Source organism: Phalacrocorax carbo, chromosome Z (assembly GCF_963921805.1).
Source record: "Phalacrocorax carbo chromosome Z, bPhaCar2.1, whole genome shotgun sequence".
NCBI classification, from domain to species: domain Eukaryota; kingdom Metazoa; phylum Chordata; class Aves; order Suliformes; family Phalacrocoracidae; genus Phalacrocorax; species Phalacrocorax carbo.
In genome coordinates, this window is record NC_087548.1 from 6,551,200 (window position 1) to 6,563,947 (window position 12,748).

At 43.2% G+C, this 12,748-nt stretch overlaps 1 protein-coding gene across 5 annotated transcripts in view; it reads right to left on the reverse strand.

The window, feature by feature from the left end:
* SETBP1 (SET binding protein 1) overlaps nucleotides 1-12,748 on the reverse strand; it is a 267,333-nt gene that overhangs the window by 136,510 nt on the left and 118,075 nt on the right. For 4 of the 5 annotated variants that reach the window (XM_064439310.1, XM_064439306.1, XM_064439308.1 and 1 more), the window contains one exon: nucleotides 9,594-9,665. The exons of the other annotated variant lie outside the window; for it this stretch is intronic. In XM_064439310.1, coding sequence (XP_064295380.1) covers nucleotides 9,594-9,665 — 72 coding nt within the window. The remainder of the gene's footprint in view (nucleotides 1-9,593; nucleotides 9,666-12,748) is intronic. 5 annotated transcript variants of the gene reach the window in all.

Consider the following 12,748-nt stretch of genomic DNA (forward strand, 5'->3'; position numbering starts at 1 on the left):
CAGTCTTCACCTTTTAATGTCACAGAGTGTTTGGGCCAAGAACAATAATATATTTGCTTTATGATGCTACAACCACGGTGGGGATTTTTATGGACTACCACAATATCATCTTCTAAACTGTGGACTTGCTGCTGATTAAAGGGGTCATACTGGCAGCGAGGGAATCTGTGTCTTTATTTGTTCACAGGAAGGATGCACCAAGAGTTCAAGTTTCTCTCTCCAGCCTCAGCCTCTTGGTGTTTTGATCATGACCACCTTTGAGAATAAAAGGAGAATTTAGCTCTTAAATGTGATTCAATCACTGGTATCTCGGTTAACATAATCCATGAAAGGACTGGTTTCTTTTTTGCACAAGACAAGGCTGAGACCACAGAGTTGAAATGGGAGTAGCGTGAAAAAAAAATGTATCTTTTTAGCTAAAAAGGGCCAATCATTAACCCATAAATAAATGAGTGGTTATTAAGTTTTAATAACACACTCTATTCTGTTCCTCATTCATTAAGAGAGGTGAGGAAAGAATGTTTTGAGGTTTTGAAAGATATTTTTTTTAACTAGAGAATTACACATCATAGTATTTCAGTGCCAGAAACACCTGCTGACAGTATGATTGCAAAACAGGACATTCTTGAGGCTGCGAGAAAATGGGCACAAAAAAGAGAAACCTGTTATCAAGTAAAATATCTGAAGACTGTGGTCGACAATGTGTACTTTTCTCTTGCTTTTAAAAGCGTCACATCCTCAAATTCAAGCAAGCAAATGGCTGCCAAAACCACTCTGAAACCAGCAAGCTGCTTGCATTGGACCCATCATTTTTGGTATCTTGGCCTCTTGACTGTCACATTGATTTTTATTTAATTTGATTTTGATCCAAGGCAATTGGAGAGGATTTTGAGGTCACCAATGACCTCTGAACTTCAATGCTGGCATTTTGAGGCATTTTATCTAAAGGAGGAGATAAGGGCAGATATGGCCATTCACACACCATCCATTGAAAAAAAATGTAATGACATCATTTGTGGTTTCAGTTGAAACAGCTGAAGTAGGCTGCTGAGGCTTTACAGAGAAGAGGTGATACTGCTGGAGGGAGAAATATTTTGAAGAACATGCAAGCACAGCATCACCTCCTTTCGTTGATACTAAACAGCCACAACTTACGACAACTTCAGCTCTAACTCCATGTTCTTACACAGAACCCTGAGCTATAACTCATACCTGCTCCTGGCTGTCTGAATTTTTGATTCCCCCCTCTGAAAAAACATAGAAATGTAATCTTTGATATGAAGTCAAGTCTTAGCAAATGCCAGTAGATACAGAGCGTTGCATTGCCTCTCCCCTGCAACTGAGACTGCTCTGAGCACATCAGACCTGACCTTGCTTCCTCCCAGGAAGAGATAACACATCTCTTGTTCCTCACATAGATTTCCCAAGACATTGTCTCGAGCTTCATTTCCCAAGTGCTAAGTGGCTTGCTGAAGCTCTCAGATGAAGGATCAGGGTGATAAATTTGCTCCTTGGCAGCAAGGGGACCTCTGACGATATGGATGAAGGTCACCTGGAAGATAAAACTAAGCAGGTTACACCATAAAAAAAAACAACCCTTAAGACTGACACCCTGCTGCACACATGCCTCCTGCCCAGGGGAGGACCCTGGCCACCATTAGTTGTGCTCCTCCGTATGTTGTGAGAAGTTTCTCAGACCCTGCAGGACAGCTGAGTGTGTGACCATGTTAGCAGAATGAGTCAAGGTTCTGATGGCTCTACATCAGGAGCCACATGGGCACGTGTGCTGCTCCTCCTTCTGCCATATGACCTATGACAGGAATGACCTGAAGAAAAAGGAGCCTCTGGGTGTCTCCACAATGATTCCAATGGCCTTTGTGCAGTGGGCTCATCGTTACTAGCAGCCTCCTCCGTTCATACCTTACCCTTCTGCCTGATACTGTCTGCAAGCACAGCAAGCCCTGACTACGCTGAATCAAAGATGAGGCCACCTTCCTGATGAGGGCAGGGAGGCACTGCAGAGGGTACCATGTCTCCTGATTCCCTCTTCCTAAGGCATGTGTTAGGAAAGTTATTTTCCTCCCTCACCTCAGTAGGGGCTTTCATGAACTGCTTCCGGACATCTGAGGCTCCTGTTTTTACCCTTTCTCCTTTGTCCTGCGCCTTTCCCAGCCATGGTGCCATGGTGGAGCCACTTCCTTCTCCCAGATGTCTACATCTCCTCCTTTATCCTCACCAAGCTTATGCTCTGCTCACGTCCAGGTTACTTTCTCCTCAGCACTCTTATTATTGAAGTAAAGCCACTTATTAAAGAAACACTATCAGTGAGAATATCATCCTATAGTTCAGCTGCTGCTCAAGTAGAAGATACCAGAACTATAGTATTCTTATATGAAGGGTACTGTGCAAACTAATTTTGGTTGCACATAGGCAAAATAAGGATTTAATGTATCTGCATCTAGTAAAATCTGAAAAGAGCTTATAGGAAATCATGCCTATATCTTAGTTAATGAAATTCTGGGCCGCTTCTAGGAAGACTGACAATTGTAAATTCAATCTGCCAAACTTTCATTCACAGCTTCATTGCAAAGCCATTACAGATCCAGCAAAGACCGCCAAACTCACAGGGGGGTGTGTGAAAGCACAAGTGGGAATGGGGAGCACTGCATTTTCTTCCTGCCAAGGCAACCTGTCAGTCTGGGGGGGCAAGATAGCAAAGAACAGATGCTCTTGACACTGCCGGCACACCTCAGTGTTGCAGGGCTTTTTTCCTCTCAGGCGATAACTTGAGCCTGAAGTCACCTCCACAAGCAAACCACGCAAGCCGTCGTTAAACGACATTGCTCATGATGCTTGGAGGAGGCTGCTGGATGTCTCAAGCCACCCATCCACAACACATTTCACTCTTCCTGTGAAGAAGAGCATACTGGGATGCTGATTAGTTTGGCCAGCCAAACTGCTGCTCTGCACCATTAGAGGAGGGTACCAGAGCTGATGCAGTTTGATTTTGCCAGTGCTCTTTGCAGCTGGTTTGCTGCACCCAGAAACCACAGAAGGCTGAAATGAAACAGTATGCACCATATCTACAGGTCGTGTGTGCACTGATACCCTTGTGTTTATGTTCATGCTTTTTATTATGCATGGAAGGAGGGTGTGCAGAAAACGTCAGTCCCTGTGAGATAGCATGCCATAGCGATTTTCAAGTTGGTTGCTCTGCAAAAAAAACCCAGGCTGCTAACAAGTAATGCCTGCAAAGTTTGGTGCCTTGATTTCTGCTGTGTGGATCAATATTAACAGTACTATTGTATTTCCATGGCATACTCAACTGACGGAGCTATTGATTATTTGGTATGTAGCAGTGCATTGATACTTGATAGCAAACTCGGACACTGAAACAATAAATGTGCTGCTGTTAACAAGTAATAGAAGGCATTGAGTTTCAGTGACACAGCTGGGATATCGCTTCCTTTGTTTAAAATGGAACATCTTTGCCATGTCAAAAATATAATTTACCTATCTGGCTTACTGAAATACCTGGAGAAAATACCTTCTTCACTGAAACCTGCAGACTAAGGTCATGTTTCCAAATATGTGCCAAATTACATCAATTATTTTGTCCCCATTGTGTCCCCAATACTTGAGGTATGCTTGAAGGGAAACTGGTTTGTTTGATATGCTTAAACATGCATTATATCAGATCACCTTGCGTATGAATAGATTTCAATGAAAGAAAAGAGAATGAAACATTACACTTCGGTTGCAGTAGTCGAGCCAAAGTTATTTTTTTCACCGAGGTTTTTGATTCAGTGCGAAAAAGTGTGTTTGTGTATATATATATTTGGATAGGGAAACTCAAAACAAAACTTTCCTTATCAAACAAAGGGTTTACTAATATTTGAAAGACATAATGCTATATCCTTCCATGAGCTATTTTATTATATATAGGTCTACGATTGTCTTCTATGGACACATTCAACTATCAGCCACCAAACCATCAAAAGAAAACTGTACAAAATGCTAGTCTTAAAACTGGAACCTATTGAAAAAGGAGCCTTCCTATGGTAAGGGAGAAAAAAATGTTTTCTGTGAAGAAAAATAACTTAAGACACTTAGTGTTGCAGGACAGAACAACTGAAAGGCTTAAAAGTCTTTTAATATGAGCTCAGAGGGGGAGGGGAGGTGACTAGTAAATATGCAGGAAATGCACCTGTACTATACATAGCCTTTTTCTGGGATAAAATAGTCTCTTCTCTGCAGTCAGTGTGTTGAACCCTGTAGGCTTAGCTGCCTTAGCTGCCATCTACGATTTGGAGAGGTGAGAACCAAGGGAGGCTGACAGCCTCTGATGGTGGCTGCCCTCTTTCTCCCACTACTGACAAATGGAGTTTAGGATGATTGAGTCCAGTTTCTCAGCTGGGCCTGAGCCTCAGCCACTAGTAAATTAAATGTGCCCAGAAATATTCCCAGGCATTGAGGCCAACTGGCACAGAATGGTTTGTATCTCTCCTTGCAACCATATCTTAGCTTCTCTAACACAGCAGCTAAATGCAAACATCACTGGGATGAACCCTGATCCATACTTAGGAATGATTTAGGAGTTTGCTAGTTGTTGTGGACCAAAAGCATGCCAAACACTGTTCTAGTATTTTGAGTATATCCAGGCACACTCCCATGCCAAGCGACGTTCCCAGACACTGCTTAACTTGCTTAAGCCACATGCAGCTGAAGACATTGGTATGGCACATGTTCTTATTCACCTTTTCCTGCACAAGATCACCTCTTTCCAGTGGGGAGAAGGGAGTTGTATGGCTCTAAGTTTTATTATAGCAACAATTTTTTTGCTGGTTCATGATATCGCTCTTACTCAGTGGGAAACTGTAGATTATTGCTGTCTGCATTCTAAGAATAATTGCAAGAAGCAAGAGGTTATGTTTTTAAAATGACATAGATGTTATACCTGGGCAGCCTAACTTCACAAACAAAACTACTCTCCTCTTTTTCCCATCCTACGCCACTGTCACCTGTCTAATACTACACCTTCAATATTTGCCACTTTAAATTGCATACCCCAAAAAAAGCATCCCACCTCAAGCACTTGCTATATGCTCTAATCATGCTACACTGGAGGACCATAAGATGTCCCATAGGAATTTCTGTGCTGAGCTGCCCACGGCAAAGTGAGTCTGTTTACATGGGTCACTCTGAGGTACAAGATGAATGCGAGCACTTTACTTTGAGAAGAACTGACTATATCAGGGCAGGCACCATCTGGCAGAGGGCACAGCAGCACTAACGCAGTCCCACACCAAGAAGAAAGATCTTGGTATGGTGTTGCACCCTCCTATACCCCACAAGGACGCAAGCACTACAAGGCAGTGGAGGGAGGCAGTGGAAACATTTTGTGCCTACAGCCTCTTCACCACACATACCACAAAGCCTTCTCAACAGAGTGGTTTCAAAACTGTCATCAGAAGCTTATGGTTTCACTCCTGATGCTTACAACTCTTGTCCATGGGTATCATCTCTTCAGCAACTGACTCGTGGTTTGCCGATGGAGCTTGAGAAGAAGCACCTTGTTATAATGAGCTGTCTATGTTTTGGCAATGGCACTTCCTTGGTGAACCGGCAGCACCAAGGCTGCCACCCACCCTTCACAGTGTCTGCTTTTCCCAAAGAGAAGGTGGTGGAGAATTGTGTCAGGCAGCTGGTTCCTCCTCGTAGCTCCTATTTGGACACCTCTGTGGCCCTGGCAGCTGCAGCTAAAAGCACCATGTGGGCTCACAGCCTCAACATTTCACAGTGACTCCCTGACTGAGGAAGCTACAGTGCCAGGAGGATGGCAGATAACTTAGTGCCAGGAGAATCTAATACCTTATGATCCTATGATCTAGTGCAAAAGGCAGGAGGAGTAGGAAGCCCAGCAGGCACCTGATTGAAGAGGCTGGGGGAGATGAGAGGAGACAGTGTCCTGCTGTGCATTTCCTCCACCTCCATAACCTTCTCATTTTCAAAGAGTTTCCACAGGGCTGTGGCAGCTATTGTTCTCCAGACCTGGTGCATCAGCATTCCCATTACACTGATAGCAGTTTGGTATTCGCACACTGCCAGCCCTTCTCCCTCTTCCTATCATGAAAACGAGCAGCTTATTTGGCTTCAAGATGTACAAAATGTGTACAGTTTGGATACCCGTGTGCTAGTGTGTACAGGGCCATGCTACGGTGTCCATAACCAGCACGGGCCGCCTGGGCATGCGCTCGTGCTCAGACAGACCCACACGCATTTACATCAGACTTCACAAACATGTGTCCATCCTCCCTTCCTTCTAAAAGTGATCGTAGCAGCCAGATCAAACTGTGGCATAATCATGACTGATGTGCAGAGTCAGACATGGACAAGAGTTCCTTTATGCCCAATTATCAAGAAGGCCGAAGATTCATATAGGCCATTAAGATAAAAAGGAGGCTAATTTAAACCTACAGCGAAGTTTAAGGAGTAATCCTGCACAGGCCAGTAGGTAAGGTCAATGTAAAAGTTGTTCTTGTTTGTGTTTGGCTCCACAAAAAAGGAAAATACTATCAGGGCTGTGCATTTTTTAAAACTTGTATTTCTTTTTTTTCTAAAGAGTGTTGAAATAAGTTTAAGTATCACTGTTACTATCTCAAGGAACAACACAGAGACACTTCCATGTGAATGTTTCCCTTTGCGTATTCACCATGTGCATACTTTCAGTTTGGGGACTGCAGCTCCCCTGTGGTCCAAGGACTCGGGGCCCATTTTGTGTAGATCTTTCTGCCAAAATGGGGTTATTAGTGATCGGAAATATTGCAAGGTCACCCACAGCCTTGGTAGAAACAGGAGGGTAGGAGAATATCAGGGAGAAACTGTAAGCTGTAATATCCAACTGCTGTTGGCAAACCCGAGCATATTTGGATTGTCTGTACTAGTATTTCACTCCCTTGTTTTCAAATTATTGTCCTGGCCCTGGTGATTAACCACCTGAATATACCAAAGAAGGATATTCACAGGAAGGATCTCATGATAAAAAGGCTATTCTTGGCCCTCTTTCCATCACATCATAATCTGTCCACTAATATGGCTTGAGATCTCAGCTGATCAAAAGGTCATCAGATGCAACCACTCAGTATCACTCTGTCTCTGTTCAGCCAAAGGCGTTTTACTCCATGCAGCAGGCAGAGGCATGCAGCAGCAAAGCCTTCAGATCTGTTTGTATAATAGATGAAGTCTTCGCTGTATGACATTTATCTTCCTTCAGGGAGTGACACCTGATAAATAAATCTCTAGTTCACAGTGAATTTAAATAAAACAAAGGCAAATCATATCCCTGCACATTGTAAATATATAACTGCAGAGAATGCAGGAGTCCCCACTCTCCCACCATTTCCATTTCTACAAAAGCTGTGAGATGCTAAGCATCCTCAAATTCTGCCAAAATCAAGTGACCCAGATCTCTGAGAACATTACAAAGAGCATAATGATAACATAGGAGGGACTGAAAGATACATCACTCATTTAGACTAAAGAAATGTAAAATTTACTTTTTTTAAGTTAGCAAAAAGCAAAAGCCAGGGAAATGGGCTTTATTAGCATATCAGTAAGAATAATGGAGTGAAAACGAGCGGGAATCTAGTAAATGGGGAGATGTGTGAATAACACTAGAGTGGACAATTTTCAAACATCCTGCGATGAATAAAACACTGAACCACATCCCTCCCACCACCACCACATTGTCCAGTTGGTCATGGCTGTACTGTGATGTGCTGGTGGCAATGGGTCCATCTCTCTTGCACTGCACCCATGCCTGGATGTCAGCCATCATCTCCAACACTGACTGCAGCTAATTCTCTGGCCATCCTGCATTCAAGTGGTTGAACACAGGCAAAAACACAGACCGCTGCCCAAAACAGCAGAGAGAGAAGGTACCACTGCCATCAAACGCCTGCCACCTGAAGCCCTTGCCTAGTGGGTCTGCAGAGCTAGTTTCTGTGAGCACTACCGTTGGAAAAAGCACTGTTTTGCATCTCCAACACACCTGAAGAGTTGTCACAAGCAAATTAAGCCCCTCAGCATTTCCTAGACTACCCACCTGCTCCTTGGCTCTCCAGATGCAGAGCTCTACACCAGGACCAACAGACAGTTTATTTAACCGCAACTGGCAGTCATTTTGCTCTTCTCCATGCTTTCAAAGCTGAGAGTCATCAAAGATTAGCAGAAAAAATCATGACTATTTTTCCCTAAGAAGCAGCACTGGTAATAGGCTTCAGGAAAAATCCTCCTAAATGCAAGTGATAAGCGCAGACTGTGTGAAGGCTGACAGGTCTGATTATAATTATCACTGCAAGGGGACCAGCACTAACCTCCCTCTGGAAGGCAATGACAATTCCTGGAAGGGAATTATCATAAACAAAATCATTGCAAGTGGAACTGTCTTTCATAGGGGAACTAAGTAAAACCTTGATTTAGGAGGGAAAAGAACCCAAAACCTTGAGCACTCATTGAAGTTTGTCCCAATAGAAAATGGTACTCAATCATATGTTTAAGTTTTGTTGACTTTGGGCTGATGGGAGTAAAAGAATGAAGAGGACACTTGAAGCATGGGATGGAGTCATGCATGTACCACGTGTTTAGTAATAAAGGATATCTTCTCTAACCATATTGAAAGAACATGCTCTACAACATAACAAACAGAGAGCCCCAGAGAACATGTTGGTCCAGACTAAGCTAAATATTCAAAACTAAGACAAAACTCAGGCAGCCTTGTACCAGCCTTTCCCCTTTCCTCACATTGTAGCAGGAAGAAAGCCAAACAGAACCAATACAGTGCTCTTCAAGTTGCATCTATACATAGAGTTCCTCAAATTGCATCTGTACATTGACTGAAATACCACATATTGCTTTTCAGCACAGTTTTGAGGTAGATACGGTAGGTACTATCCCATGAAGATCACCCTATCCTAACCTTCTTTGTGCTTTCTCTGACAGCATTACATTTTTCTTAGGCTGCAAGTTGTTTTGGCATTTCTAATTCTATTTCCAATGGAAACTCCGAAATAGAGAAACTTGGGCAATCTGAAATAAGAGTGGCAGTACAATAGCTTTTTCTTTCTGAACAAAGGGAAATAGATATTATCTTCTTAATAGTGGGCTGTAACTGCAGAGGAGATGAAGAGGAGAGCCTCAGCGTCAAAGGCAGTTCTAGGAGTTTCATTCTCATTATATCTCAATGGAGTGAAGCAAGTAAATTGCGCAAGGAGACATATGGAAGCTCACTACGCAAATGGCCTATTTAAGGCTCTTACTTCCTAATTAGGTCCTGGTGTCAGGAGGTTGGTAACAATTATTCACACATAGATCATTTGGATACAATACAAACTGTTCTAAAACCCAAACCATCATAATGGCATACATTAAAAAGAAGCCCTATTTAGCTTGATCTTTTTAGACTCTTTAGCACTTGGAATATTAGTTTCTGTGTTATGCACATCTTAAATTTCATGACTAACACTGCAATAATGGTTTTGGAAGGGGAAAAGGAAGAAACAAAAACTTTCACAGCCATAACCCCTTGTTCTTACCTTGTTCACAGATTTCGTCAGTGGACTCTGCACAGGGAACCCACACTCTCTTCCCAAATTCTTCATCTGACTCTGTAGCATTTCCCAGAGCAAAGAGAAAAGAGAAAACCTTGATTGTGGGAATGACTGTGCAGAAAATGGTCTCAAACATCCAAAGATTTGCTCTGCTTCTCCATTTCATTACATCATTCTACATGCCCACCACCGCTTGCCAGATGGGGCCCTCTGAGCACCCGGTGCTGGGGTTCATCCTCGGCCCCACTTTGTTTTGAAAGGTTCCCCAAGCTTCTCCTTAACCCACCAGATGTGTAGGTTTCTCCTCCCAAGTAGCCCTGGTAAGCAGGGCAGCACCACAAGGCCATCACAGCTTTCCCCAGCAGCTGCTGGCTGTGCAATGACCCAGAATGGCAGGGAGTGGTGTCATGGATTCCTATGACAACCTGTGTTGGAAAGGCTTGGGAAGAACAGGAAGATGTCACAAGATGCCAGCCTACATGCTTTGTTTAAGATTTAAAGCAGGGAGCTGAAGCCAAGGATTACCACATTGCAAAACCGTTTAAAACAGGGTAAGTGCTTGTGATTCAACATCATGACTGTGGCATACCCACTCTGCCCTGTGCTTCTGTACTTCTGGTATGAAAATGAGATCTTCCTCTCCCCTTCTTCCCCTCCTGCTTCCTCTCCCCTCTTTGCCCACCTCTTGAGCCCTTCACACAAAGGTGAAATATTTTACATTTTCACCTGTAGTGATGCAGATCATAGAGTGTTTTCTTTGCTTTGCTTTTCCCTGATTTTGCCCAAGGCATCCTTTTAAGCAGCAGCCTGTGCAAAGATAATAGGTGGCACGATTCTCTGTAACTGGAATCAGCAACAAATCAGCCATCTGCCACTCCAGGGGTCTGAGATTAACCCAGCTACTGGACCGTGACTGCAAAGCATTTGCACATTTAGATTACAGAAATGTGAGGTTACCGGTCCAAAACAATAAACGACTGAGAGTGGGGAAGGTGTGGGGAGAAGGGGTGGAAGATAGCCTTGAAAGAGTCCTCTGGATTAACCCTTCTAGACATGACACAGGTCATCTTTTAACAACTCCAAGCAGGCAACATTTCTCATTATAAAGTGTTAAAAAGATGAGGGATTTGAAGGAAGCAACTTGTGATTCATGAGATATGGTGATTCAGGGAAATACGTCCACAGACACTCCTTTGATACAGAAAGAAATAAAGACAAAGACATTCAGCTGCCTTGTCAATGCCTTGCAATACTCCTTGGGGGTATGACCAAGCCACTCGGATGGCTTACTTGGACCACTTGGAAAGCACAAGAGTAACATTTGTGTTCCAAGAAGGATGAGGTCCCTTACTCCAGAGCGTTGTCAAGATATTGAGGAAATGAGAGAGGTCTGCATTCTGAAATATAAAGGTTTAAGAAGGTCTCTTCATTCACTGTCCTCAGTTTATCTTCCTGAATAACTAATGCCACATTGCTACTTTGTGCACATGGATGCCACTGGTCTACATTAATATTTGTCCGTATTTTGGGGATTCTCCCTATAAATCTGCTGCGAATTGCTTTTTGGTAACCAAAGTATTAAGAGGTTTAAATCAGTAGTAAACACAAGCTGGCTCCACATGTAAAAGCGTGAGCCATGCTCTGTGCAGGTGCATGGCAGGTTAGGACAGCCGCCAGGGTCTTCTCTGCTCACTTTGATGTGGGCTTTAATCCCAGCTCCTGGCATTCACTTTTGTAGGTTGGCATCCCATGGTCAGGGATCTCAGATTAAAAAGAGGAGTTTGTGGCCAGAGAAAGAGGTTCAGCTGCAACGAAAACCATCAGCAAGGACTGCTGGGAATTTCAGGCAACGTCTGCATGGTGTGTGCCCTTGGTGAGGATAGTAGCTTAAATACACATCTCATTAAGTCAAAAGAGGCAACTGAAAAGCAAACAGCAAACACGTGTATATAAACCCACATATTTTTATGCGTATACTTTATTCACAAAGAACAGGTGGGATCTGGTGGAATGTACAATGGCACACAGATTACTCCAAGTGACTTGGCCAAACCTCTTGTTGACATTTGCCATGGTTTCTTCACCCTGTCCAAGGTTTCCTCAGCCAAGTACTACATATTCCTCACTTGTGACAAAGAGAAAAGCACAAGAAGAGAAAACAGCATCTCTTCTGTGCAAGCTCAAGTTGAGCTTCTGTGGTTCAAGGCACAGCTGAGAGGAGGAAGAGTAAGCGGCTGCTGCAGATGTCCTACTCCACACAAATCCTACAAACACCACCTCAGAAATTAGTGCACCTCCTAGCAGCATTAATTTGGGACTGATCTTTTGATCCTCTGCTGAGAAAGGACCATTGATCTGCGAGGAGCTGTGAGAAGAAAAGGGTGAGGAGAGCAGTCTGGAAAATATATTTAACTCTCCCTAAATTCCCCATTATTTATCATGGTGTTTCCAAAAGGCACTACCTGAGCAGAATTACCTGAGCCCAAAACCAGACCCATGTGTCTGAAACCAAAGGTGAGATCTGAAGTGGTTTGGATGTACACTAGGGGATGGTTTTCAGATGAGGGACAAGTCACAGGGATCATTCCATGCCTGGGACTACAAATAGGACCATGTTAACAACCCAAAAATCCACAAGCTCCTGAGATACAGTAAGTTAATGAGTCTCTGCCTGTGCTTTGGAAAGGTCTCCTTGAACTTGACCTGCTGGTTGTATGAGTACTAAATGCTCTTAAAATAGGATCTGGACCCATTTTCAAACCTAAAGGCAAGGTTTTTATCTTTCTACAGTCTCTAAAATTTCTGTAAAGCTAACCAAAAACTTCAGGTCCAAATGCCAGCACAATCCATAGAGGAGTATATGTGTGGGTGTGGTGGAAGATCTTCACATTCAGCTTCAACTATTGGACTACTACAAGAACATTTTTGTGCTGCTAACAATTTAAAAAATATCTTTAAAAAAAAAGGTCCTTTCGTGTACCTTTTCCTAGCCTGTGAATGAAGCGAATAGGGGACAAACACAGGGCAAAATCTTTTCTTTCAGACAAAAATCACAGTAAAACTCCAGCTGATACCTTGCAAATTAACCTTACGAATTGCTGTTGAAGTTTCAGTCCTATTTGATTTTTTTTCTGTTAGTT